Raw genomic sequence first — 27,909 nt, forward strand, 5'->3', positions numbered from 1 at the left:
CGCGTCAGCATGCGTCTGGTTTGTCTGGAGCTGGTGGTGCCCATGGGCAGAGTGGCGTGGGGGCCGCCGCATGTTCTGACGGCAAAGCGGCGGATTCCGGGTCCAGTGCGGCGGGTTCCCCGCAACAACATGCGTCTGGGTTAGCTGGACCTAGTAGTGCACACAGATGGAGAGCTACGCGCGCGCGCTGCTAGACAGGCTCTTTATACCAATAGGAGGAAGATCAGCTGATCGGGACGGTCAGCTGATTCCTGCTCGGCTATTGATTGGTTGATGGGAGCTGGGCGGCGCTGTGGGGTGCTTTACTATATATATCTCTTGCTGTTCAGTTGCTGGTTGTCTGGCGTTGCGAATGCTTATGTGTTAGCACTCAGACCTAAGTCAGATCTCCAGTGTGGTGGAACCAGGAGGACCTGGGAATCCACACTTAGCCAGTTACTGTATATCATCTGTGTTATTCTCTAGCATAGTTCCAGGGTGTTGAGATCACGGCCCTCACACCCCAGACTAGGAATACTGTATATCATCTGTGTTATTCTCTAGCATAGTTCCAGGGTGTTGAGATCACGGCCCTCACACCCCAGACTAGGAATACTGTATATCATCTGTGTTATTCTTTAGCATAGTTCCAGGGTGTTGAGATCACGGCCCTCACACCCCAGACTAGGAATACTGTATACCATCTGTGTTATTCTCTAGCATAGTTCCAGGGTGTTGAGATCACGGACCTCACACCTCAGACTAGGCCTTGTTTTGATATCTGTTATGACCTGTAGCTTTCCTGACTACTCTTCTGATCTCTGATTTGGTACTTTGCATATCTGATACTCTGTTGCTGACCCGGCCTGTCTGACCTTCTGGCTGTCACCCTCCGCAGGGTGTCCAGCCTTTCCGCAGGGGTCCCCTGCTCTTCAGAGGGGACACTGCTCCTTATCAGTCAGGGACTGACTCTCCAGGTGTCCTTGACTGCAGTAGAGTCTTCTCTACTTATTAGACCACCTGCTACCCCGGTGGTCCAAAGGTTACTGTTGCACCAAAACACTTACACACTCAGGTGTCTAGAGGTTAGACATATTTGATTATTGGCGATTCTGCAGATCCCCAATAATCAGGTATATCTGTATTCTTGGGGATACTGCAGATCGCCAAGAATCAGATTCTCTCTCTGGTTGCTGACACCTATCGTTACAGACACTTTGTGAAAAAAAAATCAATTTCTGCTAACTTTTGACAAAAAATAAAATCTTCTATGAACTCACCATACACCTAACGGAACACCCTAGGGAGTCTTCTTTATAAAATGGGGTCACTTGTGGGGTTCCTATACGGCCCTGGCATTTTAGGGGCCCAAAACCATGAGGAGTAGTCTAGAAACCAAATGCCTCAAAATGACTGTTCAGGGGTATAAGCATCTGCAAATTTTGATGACAGGTGGTCTATGAGGGGCCGAATTTTGTGGAACCAGTCATAAGCAGGGTGGCCTCTTAGATGACAGGTTGTATTGGCACTCAAGTGCAGGAAGCGCAGGGTGTTCTCAAATCGTGACCTGGACATGGCAGCAGAGAACATAGGCATGTGATGTATTGGGTGCGTAGACCAATAAGACCATAATACATTATTTTTGACTAGACCCATGTTAAGGAAAAGGCCCCAAAAAATGTTACGTTCGGAAACTTGGAGTGGCTTCCACCGAAAAGGCTGGGCATAGTAGCTTTTTGGATTGGCAGTTGCGTATTGTGTGGCATAACGGTTGGTCTCAGCCACAATTAAGTCGTACCAGCAGCGATCAGGAAAAAAAATTCTGTCACTGCGGTGGGGCGGGTGAGGGTTTGGCTGGGTGATCAGAAGCCCGCAGGGGGGCAGATTAGGGCCTGATCTCATGGATAGGAGTCCTAGGGGGTGACAGAAGGTGATTGATGGGTGTCTCAGTGGGTGATTAGAGGGGAGAATAGATGCAATCAATGCACTGGGGAGGTGATCGGAAGGGGGTCTGAGGGTTTGGTCGAGTGATCAGGAGCCCACACGGGGCAAATTAGGGCCTGATTTGATGGGTAGGTGTGCTAGGGGGTGACAGGAGGTAATTGATAGGTGCCTTAGGGTGTGAATAGAGGGGGGAATAGATGCAAGCAATGCACTGGGGAGGTGATCGGGGGTATCTGAGGGCGATCTGAGGGTGTGGGCCGGTGATTGGGTGCCCACAAGGGGCAGATTAGGGTCTGATCTGATGGGTAGCAGTGACAGGTGGTGACAGGGGGTGACGGAGTGATTGATAGGTGATCAGTAGGTGATTACAGAGGAGAATATATGCAAGCATTGCACTGGCGAGTTGATAAGAGAGGGTCTAGGGGGCTATCAAAGGGTGTGGGTGGGTGATTGGGTGCCCGCAAGGGGCAGATTAGGGTCTGATCTAATGGGTAGCAGTGACAGGTGGTGACAGGGGGTGACTGATAGGTGATCAGTAGGTGAATACAGGGGAGAATATATGCAAGCAATGCACCGGCGAGTTGATCAGAGAGGGTCTGGGGGGCTATCTGAGGGTGTGGGTGAGTGATTGGGTGCCCGCAAGGGGCAGATTAGGGTCTAATCCAGACATGGGCAAACTTGGCCCTCCAGCTGTTAAGTAACTACAAATCCCGCAATGCATTTGCCTTTATGAGTCATGACTGTGGCTGTCAGACTCCTGCAATGCATTGTGGGGCTTGTAGTTCCTCAACAGCTGGAGGGCCAAGTTTGCCCATGCCTGGTCTAATCTGATGGGTAGCAGTGACAGGTGGTGACAGGGGTGACGGGGTGATTGATCGGTGATCAATAGGTGATTACAAAAGAGAATATATGCAAGCAATGCACTGGGGAGTTGATCAGAGCGGGTCTGGGGGGCTATCTGAGGGTGTGGGCGGGTGATTGGTTGCCCGCAAGGGGTAGATTAGGGTCTGATCTGATGGATAGCAGTGACAGGTGGTGACAGGGGGGGACGGGGTGATTTATAGGTGATCAGTAGGTGATTACAAGGGAGAATATATGCAAGCAATGCACTGGCGAGTTGATCAGAGCGGGTCTGGGGGGCTATTTGAGGGTGTGGCGGGTGATTGGGTGCCCGCAAGGGGCAGATTAGGGTCTGATCTGATGAGTAGCAGTGACAGGTGGTGAAGGGGTGTTTGATGGGTGATCATTGGGTGATTAGAGGGGAGAGCAGATGTAAACAATGCACTTTCGGAGGTGATCTGAGGGTAGGTCTGCGGGCAATCTGAGGGTGTAGGCGGGTGATTAGGTGCCCACAAGGGGCAAGTTAGGGTCTGAGCTGATGGGTGGCAGTGACAGGGGGTGATTGACAGGTGATTACAGGGGAGAATAGATGTATACAGTACACAGGCGGGGGGGTGTGGTCTGGGGAGGATCTGAGTGTGTGGGAGGGTGATCAGGAGCCCCCAGGGGGCAGTTTAGGGACTAATCTAAAAAATAGCACTGACAGATAGTGACAGGGAGTTAATGATGGGTGATTAGAGGAGAGAACAGATGTAAACAATGCACTTGGGAGGTGATCTGACGGCGGGTCTGCGGGCGATCTGAGGGTGTGGGTGGGTGATCAGATGCCCGTAAGGGGCAGGTTAGGGTCTGATCTGATGGGTAGCAGTGACAGGTGGTGATTGATGGGTGATTGACAGGTGATAAGTGGATGATTATAGGGGAGGATAGATGTATACAGTACACGGGGGGGGGGGGGTCTGGGGAGGATCTGAGGGTGTGGGGGTGATCAGGAGCCCCCAGGGGGAAGTTTAGGACCTAATCTCAAAAATAGCGTTGACAGATAGTGACAGGGAGTGATTAACGGGTGATTAGGGGGGTGATTGGGTGCAAACAGGGGTCTGGGGGTGGGCAGGGGGGGGGGGGCTCTGAGGGGTGCTGTGGGCGATCAGGGGGCAGATCAGTGTGCTTGGGTTCAGACAGGGAGGGCTGCAGCCTGCCCTGGTGGTAGCTCGATCACTGGGACCACCAGTGCAGGAGGCAGCCTGTATAATACACTTTGTATACATTACAAAGCGTATTATACGCTTCTAACGCGGCGATCAAAGGGTTAACAACCCGCCGGCACTTCCGAACGGCGGGTTGACGTCGCGGGTGGGCGGAGCCTATTGCCGGCGGGTCCTCAGCCCGGAAGAGTCCCAGGACCTGACGCCAATTGGCGTTACGTGGTCCTGGGCATGCCACTTTGCCGCCGCCAATGTACAGTGGGCGGTCGGCAAGTGGTTAAAGAAAACATTTTTCCTATCATAACTTGGGAATTAAGGTCATTTTGAAAGATATTTTTCCCCTTGTTCCAACTGTTCTTTTTAACCTACCTAGCTGATTCTAGCATTTATGGCGGCTTTGATATTAACCACTAAAGTTGGCGGTATTCTTCAATTTATTCATTGAAAATGAGTGCAAATGTACACCATTACGGCAGAAATTAGTAGCAAGCAAAAAAAAGACTCAATTTGGTGTGAAATTGAGCATAGAAAATTCTCTCTAATCCCTGAGACGGCAGGAAAAAAAGATTTGATACTTACCCGGGGCTTCCTCCAGCCTCATAAGCATGTCTGAGTCCCTCGCCATCCTCCTGTGGTCTGCCATTCAGCCGCCTTAAAGAGAACCCGAGGTGTGTTTAAAGAATGTTATCTGCATACAGAGGCTGGATCTGCCTATACAGCCCAGCCTCTGTTGCTATCCCAAACCCCACTAAGGTCCCCCTGCACTCTGCAATCCCTCATAAATCACAGCCGTGCTGTGAGGCTGTGTTTACATCTGTAGTGTCAGTCTCAGCTGCTCCCCCGCCTCCTGCATAGCTCCGGTCCCTGTCCCTTCCCTCCAATCAGCAGGGAGGGAAGGGATGCAGGCGGGGACTGGAGTTCTGCAGGAGGCGGGGAGAGCAGCAGACTGACACTATAGAGATAAACACAGCCAGCTCTGACAAGCTGTTTGTCAGCAGCGTGGCTGTGATTTATGAGGGATTGCAGAGTGCAGGGGGACCTTAGGGGGGTTTGGGATAGCAACAGAGGCTGGGCTGTATAGGCAGATCCAGCCTCTGTATGCAGATAATATTCTTCAAACCCACCTCGGGTTCTCTTTAACTGGCTCAGTCACGTCAGTCGGGGTCTTCTTTGCATGCGCCAGATCACTGCAGACCATCGGAGAAGACATTATACTCTCCGCTTTCACTGGCAGCAAGTGGGAACGGGGCCTTACTGAACGGGAAGCCCCTTACACACTCCTCAGAGTTCTGGTTCACCATTAGCTTTCTGGGCAATCTGTAATTCTTGAATAGGTAGACCAGAGTCCTGACCTGCAGAGTTACCGCTCCTATTGGCAGACCAGAGTCCTGACCTTCTCAAGTTAAAGTTGTTTTTAAGTCTTACCACTGTGCATCCATTGTCCCCCACTGTGTCTCCACTGTCCCCTTGTGTCTCCATTGTCCCCAGTGTTTTCCTGTGCCTCCAGTGTGCCCTTACTGTACAATTCTGTGCCTCCAGTGTCTTCCATACCTACTTTTGTAGAGTGTACTGTCCCCTTTGTGCCTCCTCCTGTCCCCCTGTGCCCCCTCCTTCCATCATGTGCCCCCTTTGTGCCTCCTCCTGTTGCATTGTGCCCCTATGTGCCTCCTCCTGCTGCCATGTGCCTCCATTGGGCCCTCTCAGAGTTACTCGTCTTAAACAGTTGTCCCAAGCCACTTCAGAATTTCTCTGCAGTCTCCGTCAACTTTGGCGTGAAAGTTAAATTACTGTGCCAGGCATGCCATTCGTATCCGTGGGTCATCTGTAACTCGAGTGTTTGTAAAGCAGGGATCACCTGTATTAACATTTGGCATCTCCTGTGCTTTTGGTGATATTTTGTGTTGTTCTGCACTTCTTACATATACTTCATCACTACTTTGTCATTTTAAATAGAGGAAACAGGAAGAGGACATTTACCTGGAAGTTTTAGGCAGATAGTTCTTGTGATTGGCTGTATCATGGTCTTGTGTTGTGCGCTGCAGGTATAGACTCTGCCGTAGTCCTCCGCTGTAGGTGTTATCATTAGTGTACAGGCCAGTGACTCTCCTGTGCCTCGTGTCTCCTTCTGCTGTCCTCTCACTGCCTGTCCTCCACCATCCGCCCAGGTGACTCTGGTGATGTCTCTGAGGTCACATCCAATCACATGACAGAGCAGAGTCAGGGTTCTTCCATACTCTGCTATCCTGGGGTCACTGGTGATTTCGCCTACTACTGGAAACCCTGAGGAGGAAGAACATAGTACGTTTATTTTTCTTTTTAAGATATTTTCATTGAAGATTTTATAATAAACATACAATTTAACCAAATTAAAATTGATTTGCCTGCTTGTTTAAAGGAATTACGAGGTCAAAAATCAAAATTTTGATCTTTACCTGTTTAATATTTGATTCCATAGGGGAGTTCCACCGCACCCTCCGTTCTAATCCTCCTCAAAAGTAGCCTTTTTATTCCCCCCAGGCTGCGACCCGACCCCACAGCACGGGTCGTCTCCTATGCCACATTCAAGATGGCCGCCGCAAAGATCCGCGGCTGAGCAGTACGCATGGCAGAGAGTGCAGCTGCGCAGCTCTCCGCCCTCGCCCAGCCGCATACTCGCCGTCAGTGTCCTCCTAGTGTGACAGTGGGCGCGCTCACAGCGAGGGCGGAGAGCTGCACAGCCGCACTCTCCGCCATGCATACTGCGCAGCCGCGGATCTTTGCGGCGGCCATCTTGAATGTGGCATAGGAGACAACCTGTGCTGTGGGGTCGGGTCGCAGCCTGGGGGGAATAAAAAGGATACTTTTGAGGCAGATTAGAACGGAGGGCGCGGTGGAACTCCCCTATGGAATCAAATATTAAACAGGTAAAGATCAAAATTTCGATTTTTGACCTCGTAAGTCCTTTAACACATTGACAACTTAACAGCAACTGTCACTAAGACAATTTAACCGTAAAGCGCTCAAACGTAAACACACTGTACTAATGTCAGGGTCTCTTCAGTTATTATACAGCTAACTAGGTAATTACTGAGCTAATTCCAGCCATCTACTGCATATTTTGTGGACTTACTTGGCACATCTCTGTACGTCATATGTGGGCTTGTACATAGGTTGCCACTGTAGTTGGAAAGATAAGTATTTTACATTATAAAGCCTGGTCTGCAATGGCTAGTTAGGAATTCAGTGTTTCCCTGATGCATGTACAGCATGTAGGGATGTACTTCAGTATGGACCTCTTAAAGGAGTACTGTAAGGGAGGTGGGGAAAAAAAAAAAAAAGAGTTGAACTTTTCTGAGGCTTCTAATGGCCCCCAGCAGACCTCCTGTGCCCGCGCAGCCACTCACCGATGCTCTGGTCCCAGCCGCCAGATCACTTCCGGAATTCGCGACTTTAATGTTGCAAACCACTGCGCCTGTGCGGCCGTGTCCTCGGTCCCACTGACATTACCGGGAACGTACTGCTCAGGCACAGCACGGTCTGTGTCTGAGAAGTACGCTCCCGGTGACATTAGCGGGAGCGAGGACACGGACAGGTGCAGTGGTTTGCGACTTTAAAGTCGCAAATTCCCTGGCAGCGGGGACTAGAGCATCAGTGAGTGGCTGAGTGGGCACAGGAGGTCTGCTGGGGGCCATTAGAAGCATCAGGTAAGTTCAACTCCTTTTTTGCCCCTCCCCCCTTTACAGTACTCCTTTAAAGGGCAACTAAAGTGAGAGGTATATGGAGGCTGACATATTTATTTCCTGTTAAATAATACCGGTTGCCTGGTAGCCCTGCTGAGCTATTTAACTGCAGTAGTGTCTGAATCACACCAGAAACAAGCATGCAGCTAATCTTGTCAGATCTGACAATAATGTCAGAAACACCTGATCTGCTGCATGCTCGTTCAGGGTCTATAGCTAAAAGTCTTAAAGGCAGAGGATCAGCAAGACTGCAAAGCAACTGGTATTGCTTACAAGGAAATAAATATGGCAGCCTCCATATCCTTCTCTCTTCAGTTGTCCTTTAAGGACCAGAGCAGTTTTGATGGTTTAAGGTAACCATACACTTATAGATAGCCACCAGATCGACCATCAGATAAATCCCTTTCTGATCGAATCTGCCTGCCTGCCCACACACTGCAGACAGATTTTGAATTCATTGCAGGATGAAATCAATTCAAAATATGTGGAGCCGCCGCAGTCTGCCAGGCCTCCCCCAACTGCGCTCCCCCGGCTGGCAGCAGAGCTGTCACCTGTCCCACCTAGACGTGTATGCTAATGTTCACCTTGTGTCACATGACCAGGAAGAGAAGAGGACACAGGGGGAGGAGACACGTGGCATGAAGTAAACCTCCGGGCCCAAGAGGACACGCAGCAGCGGGACAGTTGAGAGTACTGCTGTTACTCTGCATTGGTCCCTGCCAAATTGAACACCGCTAGCAACATACTCCAACGTTGATCTAACAAAATTTTCTATCAATTGATCAGCCTAATCAATTGATTTAGGACGAAAATCGATCGATCTGGCAAAGATTGCGTTACCGACTTTATTACTACTTAAGACTATGAAGTGATTTATGTATTGTTTTTTTGGGGGATAAACTAGTCTTTCACTGGGAAGTATTTTCTCCCCATAATAATTAAAATGTTTATGCTTTATAAAGCAAAAAGAAAAAAAAAACATTTCTCAGTTTTTACTCATTATAGTTTAAAAGTAAGTCCTATCATAGATAAAACACAGAAATTCTGTTTATGTATTCCTCATGTTTACCACAAAACTAAAATTATGATCCTATCGTAATTTAGCGGTACCCCATGTTTCCCCGGTGGTCTACTGGCCCACCAATATGCATCCCTGGTCTCCCACATGCTTCCCTGGCGGTCTAGTGGGACTCTATATGCCCCCCCCCTGGTAGTTTGGTGGTCCCAATATACTGTATTTACCTGGTGGTCTAATGGCCTCCAATATGCATCTCTGGTAGTCTAATGCCCCCCCCCCCCCCCCCCCCCATGCATCCCAAGTAGTCTAATGGTCCCCCTCAGCTTCTCTAGTGTTCCCTCATATGCTCCACTGGTGGTCTGTGGTCTTCTTCAGCTTTCCTAGTGGTCTAATAGGTCCCACATAGATTCCCTGGTAGTCTTGTGGGTTTTCTTAGTGGTCTGGTGCATTTCTGGTGGGTTTCCCTGGTGGTCTAGTGGGTTTCCCTGGAGGTTTGGTGACCTTAACTGGTAGTCTGGTGGGTTTCCCTGGAGGTTTGGTGACCTTAACTGGTAGTCTGGTGGTTTTCCTGGAGGGTTGGTGGGTTTCCCTGGTGGTAAGGTGGTCTTTTGGGTCCAATTATCAGTGACAGGAGATATCAGCTGTCAAATGACAGCCGAATATCTGTGATCGAAAGTGTGCCCAAAGCATGCGATTGCGACGGGAATCCGTGGACCAAGACAATAGAAATGTATGTACTGGCGAGGCGCATGCGCGACGTCACGGAGATGGCAGCCTAGGCTCTGAGCTCCAGCCCACCGCTCTCTCAGAAGAGCCGCTCTCCGCTTCCATACGCCGCAGATCCACACGGCTCAAACCGGATCAGACGTCCTAAGACTCCCTCCACCTGATGGCTGCAAAGGGGCCCTCCAAACCGATGCAGGCTCCGGGCACGATGGATCGCTTCCTCCGCCCCGCACATACCCAAGATGGCGCCGATCAGCCAGACCACGCTGACAACACCCCACAGGCCAGTATAACGCCGGACACTACACCGGTTACTGCAGCTTTCCTGGAATCTACGCTAGACAGGCACTGTAAAGCCATGCATGACTCTCTGCAGAACCTATTTCTATCCGCTATAAAAGACATTAAGGCAGACATAGTAAGCTTGGGGGAACGCACTAGCGCCCTGGAGGAAAAAGCAATCACTTTCTCCCAGAAACAGTCAGCCATTGAGGACGAAGACTATAATACAGTCAGACCTGAAAGCAATTCGCACACAGGAAGACTTTGAGAACAGGGAAAGAAGACAGAATTTGAGGGTCTCCATGTCAGTTAAGCCTGACCAAATCAAACCGCACTTGCTGGAATTATTCAAATCGATTGTGACTGATCTTTCGGATGAGCTATGGCGCATGGACAGAGCTCACAGGTCCTTAGGGGAACGCCAACCTCACAACCAAAGGCCTAAGGACATTATAGTCCGGATGCACTACTATGAAGCTAAAGAGGCCCTGTTGCAGGCATTACGCAAAGTCCCATCTCTCACTTTTAAAGGAGATGAGATCCACGTTTATAATGATTTATCCCTCATCACCTTGGCAAAGCGCAGGGCCCTGAATCCAGTCACACAACTTCTACGAGATGCAGCCATCCCTTACAAGTGGGGTTTCCCCTTTCGCCTAACTGTCAACCGTCAAGGACTGACCTTCACCTTAACTGATATTGATGATGCCCCCCTCTTTCTTAAGCAAATGGGACTCAAACTCCCACCTTTACAACTAACCCAGAATCCCAGATCTCCCTCTATGTCCTCGCCCCCCAGGTAAGCACGTCACATCTCGGATTGGACCCGAGTCCCTGTTCGGAGCCTCACATACGCCCAGATTCAAGATGATATGGAAACCCTACCTAGCTGAACTCTCTACTGCAGCCCCCTTATTTCCTAACAGAGGGATCCCACATCCCCTATACTAACTTTTGAGGCCCTAACATGATGGTCTGAAACCACAATTATCCATCTCACAAAATCATCTCTGTTTCCGGCTTTCAATGATGTAGACACTGGGACTCTGGTCCCTGGGCTGCTACCCCCCGGTACCTCCACATGCGCCTCAGGAGGTTCCCTTATGGGCTTACCTGGCTCTTTTGGAGTCTGGTACCCCCAAGGGCTTCCTCATCCAGGCATCTTTTTTTGGTTGCCGTTACCTATGGCCACTTACTTTATAGTGGCATAAGCTTTCTACCTCTATATCAACCAACATATGTTTTTCTGATCTTTCAGCTGGTTGACCTCTAATGGTACTTAAACTCTGCCTTCCCTTATCCCATCCCCACCACCCCTCCCCTCTCCTCCCTCTCCCCATAACCCTTCCCCCCCCCCCCCCACATATGATGTTGTCTACTCCATCAAAGATATAATTGCATTAATAGGGTCCATTTTAGAGAAGTAGACATGTACGAGCCACACAAAGACTGGTTGAAGATCTTGTTACCCCAAGACTCTTACATCACTGACTCTCAAACTTTATATAACTTATATGTTAACTACCAACCTCTTCACGGTCTTTATGTGCCATCTTAACTGCTCAATAAAAAACAGTGTTACACAGAAATGTATGTACTGGCAGAGTTAGGAGGACAAAAACAGGATGCAAGTTTCAACTGCTTTGTTCTGAGTGTGGTTAAACATTTTCTGATATTTTTGTCAAAGAAAGTATGTATAAAAAATCTCCACAATGCTTTAGTAAAAGCTTTTTTTTTTTTTTTTTTTTCTTAAATTAATAAAATTAAAATAATAAAATGTAGCCGGGCCTCCCACCATGTGTCCAGTACTGGAGTACTACTTCTACCCAGACGGCACAGTTTGTAAGCTGCTCCACTGGTGGCCATAGGCCAGTGATGGCTAATCTTGGCACTCCAGCTGTGATGGAACTACAAGTCCCATGAGGCATTGCAATACTTTGACAGCTCTAAGCATAACTCGGGGAGGCAGAGGCATGATGGGATTTGTAATTTTGTCACAACTAGAGTGCCAAGGTTAGCCATCACTGCCATAGGCTGTAACTGATGTGGAACTCATTTGAACTAAATGCAGCTTGTGTAGTTGATACAGCTGTTGCTTTATGTGAAACCTTTACAGGAGCCAAGTTTTTGACTGACTACATGGGCTCAATTAACTAAAGGCATCTCCAAGCTATGGAATTCCACAGAAGTAATATAATAAACCTGAACTGGATGTATTCCATATTGTCTGTCATTAGGTGGCAAGTGTTTCCCACCCTCTGCTGGCTCAGACCAAAGTGAGGATTTTTGGAATAGTAAGTGAATTGGCAGTCCCATGCAGAACTCACAGCATTCTGATGCTGCAGTGGCCTCTGATGAAGCGCTGTTCATTCACAAAACTCACAGGCTACATCACAATTAAAGAAACAGTTTATAGGAGACTTAATAAGCAAAATGTATGCAAGTGTGGTGAATTAAAATGCATACAGTATTTTGGTGCTATTTATATATTTTGACCTTGTGTGATTTTAAATGATTTTATACAGCGTCGTTTTTGTAATTTGTGTATCTGACTTCATTGTGTATGAAACTTGAACATTTCATGGGATAGAGAAAATACATTTTGAAACTACAACGGAATGGACCCTTAAGTGGATATCTTTCCTTTTGTACATATAAATAGTGTAAATCTTGGTCTGCAACTTGCAGACGGCTTCCTCCCATTTTTATGTTTGAAGCAAGCTCACCCAGGTAGAGTTTATTATTCCGTAGGGTGACACTACTGTTTGAATCTATCAGTCAAACAATCTCCCTTTCTATATATTTTTCAGAATAAATCCCTGGTATTAGTCAGAATATGGACTAAAAGACATTCTGAAAAATATTCAAATTACTTCTGATTGGCCAAGAAATCTTAAAGTAGGATTGTCAGCCATAAAATCAAAATCCATTCACCCACTACTCTGTGTTTAATATGCAGCCTGCAACCTGACCCTGCATTGCAAGCACTCCAATCTATTCAGAAATGTTTCTGCTGTAATAAATCTTATCTCAGCCCGACTGGCTCTATTTTTGCCATTGCCCCTCCAACATTTCTGCTCCTCACTGATTGGCTAAGGGCAGTTCAGTGTGAAGCTGAAATCTGATCTATGCTGTGCTCTCATGTGTTTACAAAGCACGCTAGCTAAGACAGTGCAGTTTCTAGGAGAAAATAAAGTAAGGGAGGAAATTACACCAGGATTGGCTTCAGTTAGAGAGAATCAAGATGGCAAATGCCTGAAACAGAATTCTCTTTATTTACTATATAAAATTCAATGAAATCAAAGTGTGGACAGTACAATACATCTGCTATGTAAGTAGAACAAGTAGTTATCTACTTATATGTGTTTTTTTCCTGCCATAGTATGGCTGACCCTACTGCTTTAATAGGTGTAAATTGTAAATAAAGTATAATCTTGTTATAGTAAACTCAGAGGGACCAGGAAAAGTGGCTTACTATCAGTGGTGCTCAAATACCCCTTTTAAAAATTCGAATTTGGTCGAATTCGAATAGTAAATTATTCGAGGTCAGTCGAATATTCGAGTCGAATATTTTTTACTATTCGATTCGACCTCGGACTTCGAGCTCACTATTCGAGTCGGTATTCGAGCTCACTATTCGAGCTGACTATTCGAATTGGCCCAAAATAGCTTCCAACACTTGTTTTGAGGGTGAATGATGCAAGAAACATCTTTTTTTCCAAGTAACAACAGCAAGTGATTATGTGGGGATGTTCCTTTAAAAAAAAATGTGGAAAGAGAAGTTGTGTCCTTAATTTGGTTCAGTAGTGTAGTGTTACTGTATATACTTGTTCTTCTTCTTCTTTATCTTTCTTAATCTTCTTCTAGATCTTCTTCTTCTTCTTCTTCTTCTTCTTCATCATCTTCTTCTTCTTCTTCATCTTCATCTTCTTCATCTTCTTCTTCATCTTCTTCTTCTTCTTCTTCATCTTCTTCTTCTTCTTCATCTTCTTCATCTTCTTCATCTTCATCTTCTTCATCTTCATCTTCTTCATCTTCATCTTCTTCTTCATCTTCTTCATCTTCTTCATCTTCTTCTTCTTCTTCTTCATCTTCTTCTTCTTCTTCTTCATCTTCTTCATCTTCTTCTTCTTCTTCTTCATCTTCTTCATCATCTTCTTCTTCTTCTTCATCTTCATCTTCTTCATCTTCTTCTTCATCTTCTTCATCTTCTTCTTCATCTTCTTCTTCTTCATCTTCTTCTTCTTCATCTTCTTCTTCTTCTTCTTCATCTTCTTCATCATCTTCTTCTTCTTCTTCATCTTCATCTTCTTCATCTTCTTCTTCATCTTCTTCTTCTTCATCTTCTTCTTCTTCTTCATCTTCATCTTCTTCATCTTCATCTTCTTCTTCTTCATCTTCTTCTTCATCTTCTTCTTCATCTTCTCCTTCTCCTTCTTTTTCAATATCGTCTTCTTCTTCTTCTTCACGTATTTCTCTTTTCAAATTTTTTTTTAAAGAAATGCAGCTATTTTTGAGCGTAACAAATAGCTGGTGGGCGCACGCATGTTGGAAGCGCCATTGTATGTGCTCCCTGGCAGTGGAAACACAAAGACAGCAGGAGGTAAATTCAGCAGCAGGAGGAGGAGGATGAGTGTGTGGCAGCAGGCAGTCAATGAGGCAGGCAGCTCGCCGTGACATAATAGCCCTGGTACCTAGCGGTGATACCAGGGCTGTAAATAAACACAACAGGAGGTCCCAGACAGCGGTCGTGCAGCCCACATTGTGTCCAATACACAACTGGGACAACACAGTTTTCAACCCGGGCACCTCAGAAAAATTAAACCTTTTTTTTTTTTTATTGGTTTTTTTTGGTTTTGGTTTTACAACCAATATAGCTATTGTTTTGACGTAATAGCTGGTGGCAGAGTGGCAGCAGAAGGTAATTCTGTGTACCCTGGCAGTGGGAAACACAGACAGACAGCAGCAGCAGGAGGAATGGAGGAGCAGTGTGAGCAGCTATTGTTGTGACGTAATAGCTGGTGGCAGAGTGGCAGCAGACGGTAATTCTGTGTACCCTGGCAGTGGGAAACACAGACAGACAGCAGCAGCAGGAGGAATGGAGGAGCAGTGTGAGTGTGGCAGCAGGTAGGCAGCGTGACATAATAGCCCTGGTACCTAGCGGTGATACCAGGGCTGTAAATAAACACAACAGGAGGTCCCAGACAGCGGTCGTGCAGCCCACATTGTGTCCAATACACAACTGGGACAACACAGTTTTCAACCCGGGCACCTCAGAAAAATTAAACCTTTTTTTTTTTTTATTGGTTTTTTTTGGTTTTGGTTTTACAACCAATATAGCTATTGTTTTGACGTAATAGCTGGTGGCAGAGTGGCAGCAGAAGGTAATTCTGTGTACCCTGGCAGTGGGAAACACAGACAGACAGCAGCAGCAGGAGGAATGGAGGAGCAGTGTGAGCAGCTATTGTTGTGACGTAATAGCTGGTGGCAGAGTGGCAGCAGACGGTAATTCTGTGTACCCTGGCAGTGGGAAACACAGACAGACAGCAGCAGCAGGAGGAATGGAGGAGCAGTGTGAGTGTGGCAGCAGGTAGGCAGCGTGACATAATAGCCCTGGTACCTAGCGGTGATACCAGGGCTGTAAATAAACACAACAGGAGGTCCCAGACAGCGGTCGTGCAGCCCACATTGTGTCCAATACACAACTGGGACAACACAGTTTTCAACCCGGGCACCTCAGAAAAATTAAACCTTTTTTTTTTTTTATTGGTTTTTTTTGGTTTTGGTTTTACAACCAATATAGCTATTGTTTTGACGTAATAGCTGGTGGCAGAGTGGCAGCAGAAGGTAATTCTGTGTACCCTGGCAGTGGGAAACACAGACAGACAGCAGCAGCAGGAGGAATGGAGGAGCAGTGTGAGCAGCTATTGTTGTGACGTAATAGCTGGTGGCAGAGTGGCAGCAGACGGTAATTCTGTGTACCCTGGCAGTGGGAAACACAGACAGACAGCAGCAGCAGGAGGAATGGAGGAGCAGTGTGAGTGTGGCAGCAGGTAGGCAGCGTGACATAATAGCCCTGGTACCTAGCGGTGATACCAGGGCTGTAAATAAACACAACAGGAGGTCCCAGACAGCGGTCGTGCAGCCCACATTGTGTCCAATACACAACTGGGACAACACAGTTTTCAACCCGGGCACCTCAGAAAAATTAAACCTTTTTTTTTTTTTATTGGTTTTTTTTGGTTTTGGTTTTACAACCAATATAGCTATTGTTTTGACGTAATAGCTGGTGGCAGAGTGGCAGCAGAAGGTAATTCTGTGTACCCTGGCAGTGGGAAACACAGACAGACAGCAGAAGGGCAGTACACAGCAGCAGCCCACTGTAGGTGTGAAATGTGTGGCTGCAGGCGACGTAATAGTCAAAGTGAACCAGGCTGGCTTAGTGAGCAGGAGCCAGGAGGTGGTAAAGGGTGGTAAGGCACATTAACGATGGTACTAAGTTCCGGCAGCCAGTTCATGTCCCCCTCTCGCCGACAACAGGGGCCAGGAACTCGCCTTCCACCCACGCCTGGTTCATCTTGAGAAACGTCAGTCTGTCCACAGACTTGTGAGACAGACGTGAGCGTTTCTCGGTGACCACGCCACCAGCTGCACTGAAGCAGCGCTCGGACAGCACGCTGGAAGGGGGGCAGGACAGCACTTCCAGGGCGTACTGCGCCAGCTCGCTCCAGATCTCCATGCGCTTGACCCAATACTCCATGGGATCAACAGGGGCATCGCTGTCAAGCCCGCTGTAGGACCCCATGTAGTCAGCCACCATGCGGGTCAGGCGCTGGCTGTGACCGGAGGAGGATGCTGCTGCATGCATCTCCTCTCTAGTCACTGCTGCCGGAGCCTCTACAGTCCTGTAGAGCTCGTGGCTGAGAGACAGCAGGTCTGTGGGGCGCTTGCTGCTGCTGGATGCAGGCACCTGCTGCTGCCTCTGTGCTGGCTGCTGGACAGTGGGGGTGGAAGGCTGGGGGAAGGCTTCCTCCAAGCGCTCAACAAGGGCCTGCTGCAAGCTCCTTATTTGTTGCGCTGGGTCTCCTCCTGCAGGCGGCAGGAACTGGCTCAACTTCCCCTTGAGGCGTGGGTCCAACATCATGCTGATCCAGATGTCCTCCCTCTGCTTCATCTGGATCACCCTGGGGTCCCTGCGCAGGCACGTCAGCATGTGCGCTGCCATTGGGAAGAGGCGGGCCACGTCTGCTGGCACATCGACGTCAGTGCTGTCCTCCTCATCCTCCTCCTCTGCTGCCTCATCCTCTCTCCACCCCCGCACCAACTCAGCTGCACTGCGCTGATCCCCCTCATCAGCAGCCAGGTCAGGGACCTCCACCAAGTCCTCCTCCTCCTCCCCCTCAGAGGTGGACTGTGCAGCTGCTTGCCGCTCCTGCTGGTCCAAGGCTGCCGCTCCCTGTGCCAGCAAAGCATCGAGTGCCCTGTTCAGCAGAGAAACCAGGGGCACCCACTCGCAGACCATAGCATGGTCCCTGCTCACCATGTTTGTGGCCTGCAGGAAGGGAGCCAGCACTAAGCACACCTGCTGCATGTGCCTCCAGTCATCATCGGGGACGATGGACGGGATGTTGCTGGTCTTGTCCCTTCTCTGAGCTGCGGAAACAGTGGCCAGGGCAAGGTAGTGGTTGACAGCGTGCTTCTGTTCAACCAGACGCTCCAACATCGCCAGGGTGGAGTTCCAGCGAGTCGGAACGTCAATGATCAGCCGATGGCGTGGCAGATCCAGCTCCTTTTGCACGTCTTCCAGGCTCGCACAGGCTGCAGCCGAGCGCCGGAAGTGACGCACAACGTTCCTTGCCGTTTCCAGCAGCTCGTCCATCCCCTGGTAGGTGCGCAGGAACTTCTGCACCACCAGGTTCAGCACGTGGGCAAGACAGGGGATGTGGGTCAGGTTTCCCCTGTCTATGGCAGCAACCAGATTGGCCCCATTGTCGGACACCACCTCTCCGACTCTGAGGCCTCTGGGGGTCAGCCAAATCCGCTCCTGCTCCTGGAGTTTGGCCAACACGTGGGCTGCCGTCAGCTTGGTCTTGCCAAGGCTGACCAAGTGCAGCAGCGCTTGGCAGTGGCGGGCCTTCACACTGCTGCTGAGGCGGGGGGTTTGGCCAGGTGTGGCGGAGGATGGCAGAGGATCGGAGGAACCCGCTGCAGTTCCCCTGACCCTGCGGGGTGGCACCACCCACTGTGTTGCTGCTGCTGCTGTGCCCGCTGCTGCTCTCCCATCCTCACCCCCTTCCACCAAGCTGACCCAGTGGACAGTGAAGGACAGGTAGCGGCCTGTCCCGAAGCGGCTGCTCCAGGAGTCCATGGTGACGTGGACCCTTTCACCAACCGCGTGCTCCAGCCCTCGCTCCACATTGGCCATCACAAAGCGGTGCAGTGCAGGAATGGCCTTGCGGGCGAAGAAGTGTCTGCTGGGGAGCTGCCAGTCTGGGGCTGCACAAGCAAGCAGCGCCCGCATGTCGCTCCCCTCCTGCACGAGCGTGTACGGCAGGAGTTGGGAGCACATGGCCCGTGCCAGCAAGCCGTTCAGCTGCCGCACGCGACGGCTGCTGGGAGGCAGAGCCCTAACCACCCCCTGGAAGGACTCGCTCAAAAGGCTCTGGCGTGCCTTTTTGCTGGCACGGGAATCAGCAGACGGAGCAGAGGAGGCCACTGAGGACTGGCTGCCAGAACAGGCCTCAGTGTCGGCGGCAGGAGTTGCAGAGGGGGGAGGAGCAGGGCGTTTCCGCACTCCTGCTGGTGCTGCTGGAGGAGCAGGAGGGCGGGTGGCTGCTGTTGCTGCTGCTGCTGCTGAAGGCTGTGCAGTGATGGGATTGGTGCCACTGCCAGCACCAGATGCCTTCAGCCTCTGGAACTCCTCATGCTGGTGGAAGTGTTTCGCAGAAAGGTGGTTGATCAGCGAGCTGGTGCTGAACTTCAAGGGGTCTGCACCTCTGCTCAACTTCCGCTGACAGTGGTTGCAAGTGGCGTACTTGCTGTACACTGTGGGCATGGTGAAAAACCGCCAGATTGGTGACAAAAACATCCCCCTACGGCATGGAAGCGCTGCTGCCTGTTTCCCTGTGGTGGTTGGGGGGGGGGGGGGGGGTCTTGGGTGCGGCTGGTGGTGGTACTGGCTGATGCTGCTGCTGCTGCTGCTGAGCCTGAGACACCAGCAGGCTGTGGGACGCTGCCAATGCTTGCAATGATGCGCCTCCTTGCAAGGCCCACAACCGCATCCTCCTCCTCCTCCTCAGAGCTGCTGAGGACGACATCCTCTGGATGTGTTGGCACCCAGTCTCTGTCTGTCACCGGGTCATCATCATCATGCCCCTCCTGAAACATGTCCTGCTCTGATGATGACCCCCCAAACTCCTCTGCTGATGCATGGATGGGACGCTTGACTGTCGCCACAGTCTTGCTGTCCAATCCCTCCTCCCCCAAAGTGCCCATCAGCATCTCCTCCTCCAAATCGCCAACAACAGCATTCAATTGACTCATCATGCCTGGGGTCAAAAGAGTGCTGAGTGACAGGTCGGCGACTGACGGTGAACTGGCCTCCTCCCCAGGCCCTGCTGGGCGGCTGCTGCGAACAGGGGTGGTGGTGGTGAGGGTGGAGGCCTCGGATGCAGAGCTGATGGCGGGCTGCTCATCCTCCGTCATGAGTTGCACCACAGTGTCTGCATCCTTTTCCTCAATGGGACGTTTCCGACCCGGCTGGAGGAAAATGGGAGCAGGTGCTACACGCTGCTGCTGCTGTGTCTCTGCAGCGTGAGTTGCAGATGCTCCTCCTGGGCGGCGCCCAAGGCGTCCACGGCCAGTGGCTATGGGAGGAATGTTAGCCACTGACGCTGCTGCTGCTGCTGCGGAACTGTGCATGGTGGCGCGCCCGCGGCTTGCCACAATGCTGCTCCCTCTCTTCCTGATTCCCTTGCTGCCCTTCCCCTTGCCCAAACCGCGCTGGCTGCCACTTCCAGACATCTTCAATGTTTTGGGCGTATAGACAAAAGTTTTGTAAAAGGGCGGGTGAAAAGTGGGGTACTTTAATGGAGTGGGTTGGTTGGTGAGGTGACTGAGTGAGTGTCCCCTAGTACAGTAAGTAAGTATTAACAGTCAGGAAGTACAACTAGCAGTTACAATAATCAGTAGTAGTAATCACAAGTAAATTTAGTGTGTGTACACTCAGACAGTGAGTGCACGCACGCAGGAGCTAGTAGCCTATGGACACAGTGACTGAGTGTCCTAGACTCCTAGTACGGTAAGAGTAAGTAAGTAGTAACAGTAAGTAGAACTAACTAATAACAATAATCAATCAGCGATCAGAAGGAAATGGAGTGTGGGTGGTGTGTGTGTACACTCAGACAGTGAGTGCACGCACGCAGGAGCTAGTAGCCTATGGACACAGTGACTGAGTGTCCTAGACTCCTAGTACAGTAAGAGTAAGTAAGTAGTAACAGTAAGTAGAACTAACTAATAACAATAATCAATCAGCGATCAGAAGGAAATGGAGTGTGGGTGGTGTGTGTACACTCAGACAGTGAGTGCACGCACGCAGGAGCTAGTAGCCTATGGACACAGTGACTGGGTGTCCTAGACTCCTAGTACAGTAAGAGTAAGTAAGTAGTAACAGTAAGTAGTAGAACTAACTAATAACAATAATCAATCAGCGATCAGAAGGAAATGGAGTGTGGGTGGTGTGTGTACACTCAGACAGTGAGTGCACGCACGCAGGAGCTAGTAGCCTATGGACACAGTGACTGAGTGTCCTAGACTCCTAGTACAGTAAGTAGTAACAGTAAGTAGTAGAACTAACTAATAACAATAATCAATCAGCGATCAGAAGGAAATGGAGTGTGGGTGGTGTGTGTACACTCAGACAGTGAGTGCACGCACGCAGGAGCTAGTAGCCTATGGACACAGTGACTGAGTGTCCTAGACTCCTAGTACAGTAAGTAGTAACAGTAAGTAGTAGAACTAACTAATAACAATAATCAATCAGCGATCAGAAGGAAATGGAGTGTGGGTGGTGTGTGTACACTCAGACAGTGAGTGCACGCACGCAGGAGCTAGTAGCCTATGGACACAGTGACTGAGTGTCCTAGACTCCTAGTACAGTAAGAGTAAGTAAGTAGTAACAGTAAGTAGAACTAACTAATAACAATAATCAATCAGCGATCAGAAGGAAATGGAGTGTGGGTGGTGTGTGTACACTCAGACAGTGAGTGCACGCACGCAGGAGCTAGTAGCCTATGGACACAGTGACTGAGTGTCCTAGACTCCTAGTACAGTAAGAGTAAGTAAGTAGTAACAGTAAGTAGAACTAACTAATAACAATAATCAATCAGCGATCAGAAGGAAATGGAGTGTGGGTGTGTGTACACTCAGACAGTGAGTGCACGCACGCAGGAGCTAGTAGCCTATGAACACAGTGACTGAGTGTCCTAGACTCCTAGTACAGTAAGAGTAAGTAGTAACAGTAAGTAGAACTAACTAATTACAATAATCAATCAGCGATCAGAAGGAAATAGAGTGTGTGTTGTGTGTGTACACTCAGACAGTGAGTGCGCACACGCAGGAGCTAGTAGCCTATATGAACAGTGACAGTGAGTGTCCCTACGGGTACAGTAAGAGTAAGTAGTAAGTAAGTACAACTAACAATAATCAATCAGTAATCAGAAGGAAATAGAGTGTGTGTACACACAGACAGTGAGTGAGTGCACACACGCAGGAGCTAGCTAGTAGCCTATAAACAGTGACAGTCAGTGAGTGTCCTACTCCTAGTACAGTATAACTACAATACTATTAGTAAAGGACAGCAGAAATACTGGTATAGATGATGAGAGAAATAAACAGAGGACAGCTGCCCACAGAGGCAAGGCCCCCCTGAGGCCTAAACCTGTAAGCTTGCAGCAGCTGCCTGTCTCTAATGTAACACACAAGCTACTAACTAAAATACAATGTCTATCTAAATAACAACAATACAGGTGTATATGGCAGGTGTAGGTGAGCAAAAACGCTAGGTAAATGAACACAATAGAGCACTTGCTAAGCCAAAGCACAAAGGAGCAGATCTCTCTCTGTACAAGTCTCAGGCAAGCATGGAAAACCCGAACATGGCGGCCGCTATTTATAGGGTAGGGGCTGGCCAGGGTCCCCCTCTGTGATTGGCTGCCGTCAGAGGGCCTGGGAGCCCTCTGATTGGCTCTAAGCACATCAATCTGGGCTATGACGCTATTCGAGCTCGGTACCGAGCTCGAATAGCGCCGGTTTGCTCGAATAGCTCGAATAGTGAATGGGCTATTCGAGTGTTCTCGAATAGCCCATTCGAATAGCTACAGCTATTCGGAGCTCGAATACCGAGCTCGAATAGCTGAAAAAGAGCTCGAATATTCGAGCTACTCGAATATTCGAGCTCTGCTGAGCACCACTACTTACTATATCAAAAGTTTACTATATCATACATTGTCCTAGAAATGGTCTAGCATGCCCTGGTACATTCTCTGCTGCAAAGGACAAACTCTGCCCTCCCATTGGAGGTACAGTACAAGCACTTGCAAATTTGGTGTACTAAAAGGTTAAGAATACCTTAGGGCTGCACGGCCCGGCCAGACAACTTGCTGGCACAGTATCCAGAGCACCTTAAAAATTGCAGCTGTCACTGAATAGAGGCAGCCACGCGTATCCTGAGAGTGGCTGCGATACCACACCAGGAGGGACTTGCAGCCTGTGTCCTGCAAAACTTTCTGTGGGCACTTCAGCCAATCAAATGCAGCCAATCATGATAAGCCACTCACATCTGTAATGAGAGTGGCACCGATACCTCCACGGGTGGTGTCAGGAACCGCCCCGCCTGCGTATACGGTTCCCGACTGCGGGTTTGACCAGATCAAGCGGGGGACAGCCTTATTCAAGCCACAAGCAAGGCTGTGACCCCTAAAAAGCTTCTTACTGCCCCCACTAGCGGTTGCTAGACACGTCAACTCAGCTGTCAAGGGCTCAACACGCAATCTGCGTTTTCGTATACGGGTCAGCTTTGCGCTTAGGCCGAATACGGGAACGCCACGCACCCACACACACAGTACAGTTGTACAGTAACAACAGTAAATGTCCAACCATGGAGAGACGCGGATTTACCGATTTCCTCGGGATCATCTCTAGCGATGAGCTACTCTTAGGAGAAGATTCTTTCTAGGCATCTGGCTCTGCTTTTTATACTGTGAGATACGCCCGGAGGCTGCAACTTCCTTGGGGAGGGGAGGAACTAGTTTTTAATTACATACTCAGACATAATTTGATTTCCAAAGATCTAACATCCACATGTGAAAAGTGTACTATAGCACACACACAACAAAAGACTTCCTTAACCTCCAATCTCCCCAGGTTACAGGTGACAATTGATTAAGGCTTTCACATTGCAGCAGGATGTCCTGTGTGAAGTCCTGGCTCAGGCTGGTGTGAGCTGCTTCAATGCATACTGCAGCCAGTCTTGGTGACAATTGCTTCCAAGCACCATACACCTCTGCTACAGTATTCAGACAACAGGGTCAGACCACCTGTATAGGCTTTAAAGCAACTGTCTGATTACCGTATTTTTCGGACTATAAGACGCACTTTTACTCCCTCAAAAGTGGGGGGGGGGAAGTAAGTGCGTCTTATAGTCCGAATGTAGTGACCGTGCCTATGTTTTGTACTAGTCCCCTTGTGTGTGGTGTCCCCATGTGCGGTGTCTTCATGTCCCATTACATGTCCTATTAACATCCGTGAATAAGGAGACCCCCAGATAGCGATCTAGTGCTGTAAACCGTGCGCTGAACCAGCGCTGAGTGAGAGATAAGGACGTGCATAAGGAAATATGACAGATCGCTGCAGAAGCACTTTGGATAGCTTACCGAAGAGGAAGAAAATGCAGCGCGAATCCACCGCTACCGTGCGATGCCCCATACAGCCAATCACAGCGCTCACGGCTACTGCCGGTTTGTTACACCACCCGATAGTCCCGCGGGTGGGATCATGCTCGTCATTGCGGCCAATCACTGCACTCCCAGCTACTGAGGGAGTGCAGTGATTGGCTGCAATGACGAGCATGATCCCGCCCGCGGGACTATCGGGTGGTGTAACAAACCGGCAGTAGATGTGAGCGCTGTGATTGGCTGTATGGGGCAGCGCTCCTCCACCTGATTGGTCTAAGGCTTGTTCATCATCTAACCGGGAGAAAGCTGCACGGTAGCGGTGGATTCGCGCTGCATTTTCTTCCTCTTCGGTAAGCTATCCAAAGTGCTTCTGCAGCGATCTGTCATATTTCCTTATGCATGTCCTTATCTCTCACTCAGCGCTGGTTCAGCGCACGGTTTACAGCACTAGATCGCTATCTGGGGGTCTCCTTATTCACGGATGTTAATGGGACATGAAGACACCACACAAAGGGGGACACAGGGGGACAGAGAATGACACGGGGACACCAAAGGACACAGGGGGCAGAGAATGACACGGGGGACACAATGACACCAGAGGACACGCGGACAGAGAATGACACAGGGGGACACCAGGGGACAGAATGACACCAGAGGACACAGGGGGACAGAAAATGACACAGGAGGACACCAGAGGGAACAGAGAATGACAGAGGGACACAGGGGGGCAGAGAATGACACAGGACACCAGAGGGGACAGAGAATGACATAGAGGGAGACAGAGGGACAGAAGGACACAGGGGGACAGAGAATGACATTGGAGGACATAGAGGGACACCAGAGGACACAGGGGGACAGAGATTGACACAGAGAGACACAAGAGGACATGGGGACACCAGAGGACACAGGGGGACAGAAAAAGAATGACACAGGGGGACACCAGAACACATAAGGCACATGGGAAACATAATGGGGGAAAGGAAGGGCCATAAGATGCCCGCACACTATAGACGCACCAGTTTTAGTATATATATTTTTTCCCTGGATTTTGTCCTCTAAAAACAGGTGCGTCTTATAGTCCGAAAAATACGGTAAGTGTTTCCTAATTACCTGTTTTCTGGCTGTCCAGAGGAACTGTATGCTAATGTCCCAGCCCCCTGCTTCCAGAGAAATTCAATGCAAATGTAGGTCTATTGACCCACACACACAATCACATGACAGTCCATGAATCTAGCCTGGCATATCTACACCTTTGACATAATACACAGCAGACATAAAAATGGGAAAATATTTTACTGTATTATCCTTAACGGCATCAGAACCCCAATATATCACCACACCTCCGCCGTTAACTTGGTGCAAGGCAGATGATCTTCCCAGATCATCCTGCCCGCACCTACACTGTTGGTTCTGCTTGACGGGACAGCCCATCAGCATTCCCATGATTGCTCCCTTTCCTATGTTGAATAGTGAAGCTATATTGTTGGAGAACTAAGCTCCATCTCAACAATTTGCCATTGTCACCAGAAACCCGATGTAACCAACTAAGAGGGTTGTGGTCGGTTACGACTGTGAACAAGCGACCGTAGAGATAGTGCTGCAGCTTTTGTAGGGCCCATACAATTGCCAAGCACTCCTTCTCTATGGTGGCGTAAGCTTCCTCCCGGGGTAGCAGCTTCCGACCTAAATACAGAATCGGATGTTCTTCCCCAGTTTGGTTTACCTGGCTTAACACAGCACCTAGGCCAAAGGCTGAGGCGTCCGTCTGGACCACAAACCGTCGGCTGAAGTCTGGCGCTTGCAACACGTCTGTCAATGGCTTGGCGAGGGCACTGTAGTTGGGGACAAACTTTCTATAGTACCCAGCAGTCCCTAAGAAGGACTGAATCTGCTTCTTCGTTTGGGGGATGGGCCAGGACACAATGGCATCTACCTTCCCAGTATCTGGACGAAGCTCTCCCCCCACCACATGTCCCAGGTTCTGTACCTGTTTCATACCTATCTGACACTTGCTAGGCTTGACTGTTAGTCCTGCTGCAGTGATGCGCCCCAAAACCTGTGACAGCTGCACTAAGTGGTCGTTCCAGTTGGCGCTAAACACGGCGATGTCATCCAGGTAGGCGACAGCACAGTGTTCCAAACCTTCCAGGAGACCATTCACAACCCTTTGGAAGGTGGCCGGGGCATTTTTCATTCCAAAAGGCCTTACATTAAATTCAAACAGACCTGAGGGGGTGATAAAGGCAGACCTCTCCCGTGCCTCAGCTGTTAGAGGGACCTGCCAGTATCCCCGACTCAAATCCACGATTGTTAGATATTGCGCGCCAGCTAGCTTATCTAACAATTCGTCGACCCTCGGCATTGGGTAAGCATCTGACGCAGTTATCAAATTTAGTTTTCGATAATCTACACAGAACCGAGTGGTCTGGTCCCGTTTGGGTACTAGCACTACAGGTGATGCCCATGCGCTGTGCGACCGTTGGATCACCCCTAGTGACAGCATTTCCTCAATCTTCTTGCTGATATGGGCCTGAACCTCAGGGGAGACTCTATATGCTGACTGTCTAACCGGCTTGTTATTTCCGGTGTCAACATGGTGTAACCCCAGGCTGGTCAGACCAGAGCGGGCTGTAAAGGTACCACGGTAAAGGGTCAGCACATCAGATAGCCCAGCCTGCTGCTCTGCTGTCAACTCCGGATTGATCTGCACCTCGGTAACAAAGTCGGTTTCCTGGGTGGAGGCCAGGATGTCAACCAGGGCCTCTGCTTCACCGTCCGGTAGTAAACTGCAGACAGGGAGAGCGCAGGCGGTTCTATCATGATGTTCCTTTAACATATTGACATGGTACGTTTTCAGCTGCGTGCCTCGGTCATCCAGCGCGACCACATAGTTCACATCACTAATCTTCCTATGTATGGTATAGGGCCCATCCCAAGCGGCCTGCAGCTTATTCTGTCGCATCGGGTTTAGGACCCATACCTTGCGGCCTACCTCATAAACTCTCTCCCTAGCCCCGTGGTCATACCACTGCTTCTGGGTGGCCTGGGCTTGAGTAAGATTCTCTCGCACTAACCCCACCAGGGTGTCCATCTTTTCCCGGAACTTTAGAACGTATTCCACTATGGAGACCCCGGGACCCATATCCTGCCCCTCCCAGACCTCTCGAATGAGATCAAGGGGTCCGCGTACCCTCCTCCCATATAAGAGCTCAAAGGGCGAGAACCCGGTGGATGCCTGGGGCAAGCAGCTGAAAACCACTGCCCACCACTGCCACCAATTATGTCAGGAACCGGCCCACGGCACGCCTGCGTATACGGTTCCCGACTGCGGGTTTGACTAGATCAAGCAGGGGACAGCCTTATTCAAGCCACAAGCAAGGCTATGACCCCTAAAAAGCTTCTTACTGCCACCACTAGCGGTTGCTAGACACGTCAACTCAGCTGTCGAGGGCTCAACACGCAATCTGCGTTTTCGTATCCGGGCCAGCTTTGCGCTTAGGCCGAATACGGGAACGCCACGCACCCACACACACAGTACAGTTGTACAGTAACACAGCACAATCAGGCACTGACTTGTAATGCAAGTTACACTGTCGTGCAGCAAAACCACTAACAGTTGTTCCGAACGATACTGTTAGCCACTCCCACTCTGCTGTCGAGCGCAGAAGTGCCCCATACACACAATGCAATTACAATTTCATATGATAGTGTTGCTCAAGCATACAATTAGGCATGGACTTATACACAGCTACACTGCAGTCTCCTCTAGGCTAGGAGTGTTAGTTTAGTACAGCAGAAGTCAAGCTTATTAAATAATAATTTAATATACCAGGAAAAATGTGGAACAATGCAGAACAGAATATATACAAAAGATTACAAAATACAAAATAAAAAGTTACAAAATTAAGAGTTTACAAAGATACAAGTTACCAAGATACACACGAGACAAGTTGCAAAACTAAAAATGGGATAAACGTGAAGTGAACTTTTACCATCGCAAATGTCCAACCGTGGAGAGACACAGATTTACCGATTTCCTCGGGATCATCTCTAGCGATGAGCTACTCTCAGGAGAAGATTCTTTCTAGGCATCTGGCTCTGCTTTTTATACTGTGAGATACGCCCGGTGGCTGCAACTTCCTTGGGGAGGGGAGGAACTAGTTTTTAATTACATCCTCAGACATAATTTGATTTCCAGAGATCTAACATCCACATGTGAAAAGTGTACTATAGCACACACACAA

The 27,909-nt window shown here is 49.3% G+C and overlaps 1 protein-coding gene across 2 annotated transcripts in view; it reads right to left on the bottom strand.

The window, feature by feature from the left end:
- The window catches only part of LOC137538786 (uncharacterized), a 169,624-nt gene that overhangs the window by 44,273 nt on the left and 97,442 nt on the right, over positions 1-27,909 (bottom strand). For both annotated transcript variants that reach the window (XM_068261106.1, XM_068261107.1), the window contains exon 9: positions 5,946-6,248. In XM_068261106.1, the coding sequence (XP_068117207.1) occupies positions 5,946-6,248 (303 nt within the window). The remainder of the gene's footprint in view (positions 1-5,945; positions 6,249-27,909) is intronic.

This window comes from Hyperolius riggenbachi, chromosome 11, assembly GCF_040937935.1.
Source record: "Hyperolius riggenbachi isolate aHypRig1 chromosome 11, aHypRig1.pri, whole genome shotgun sequence".
NCBI classification, from domain to species: domain Eukaryota; kingdom Metazoa; phylum Chordata; class Amphibia; order Anura; family Hyperoliidae; genus Hyperolius; species Hyperolius riggenbachi.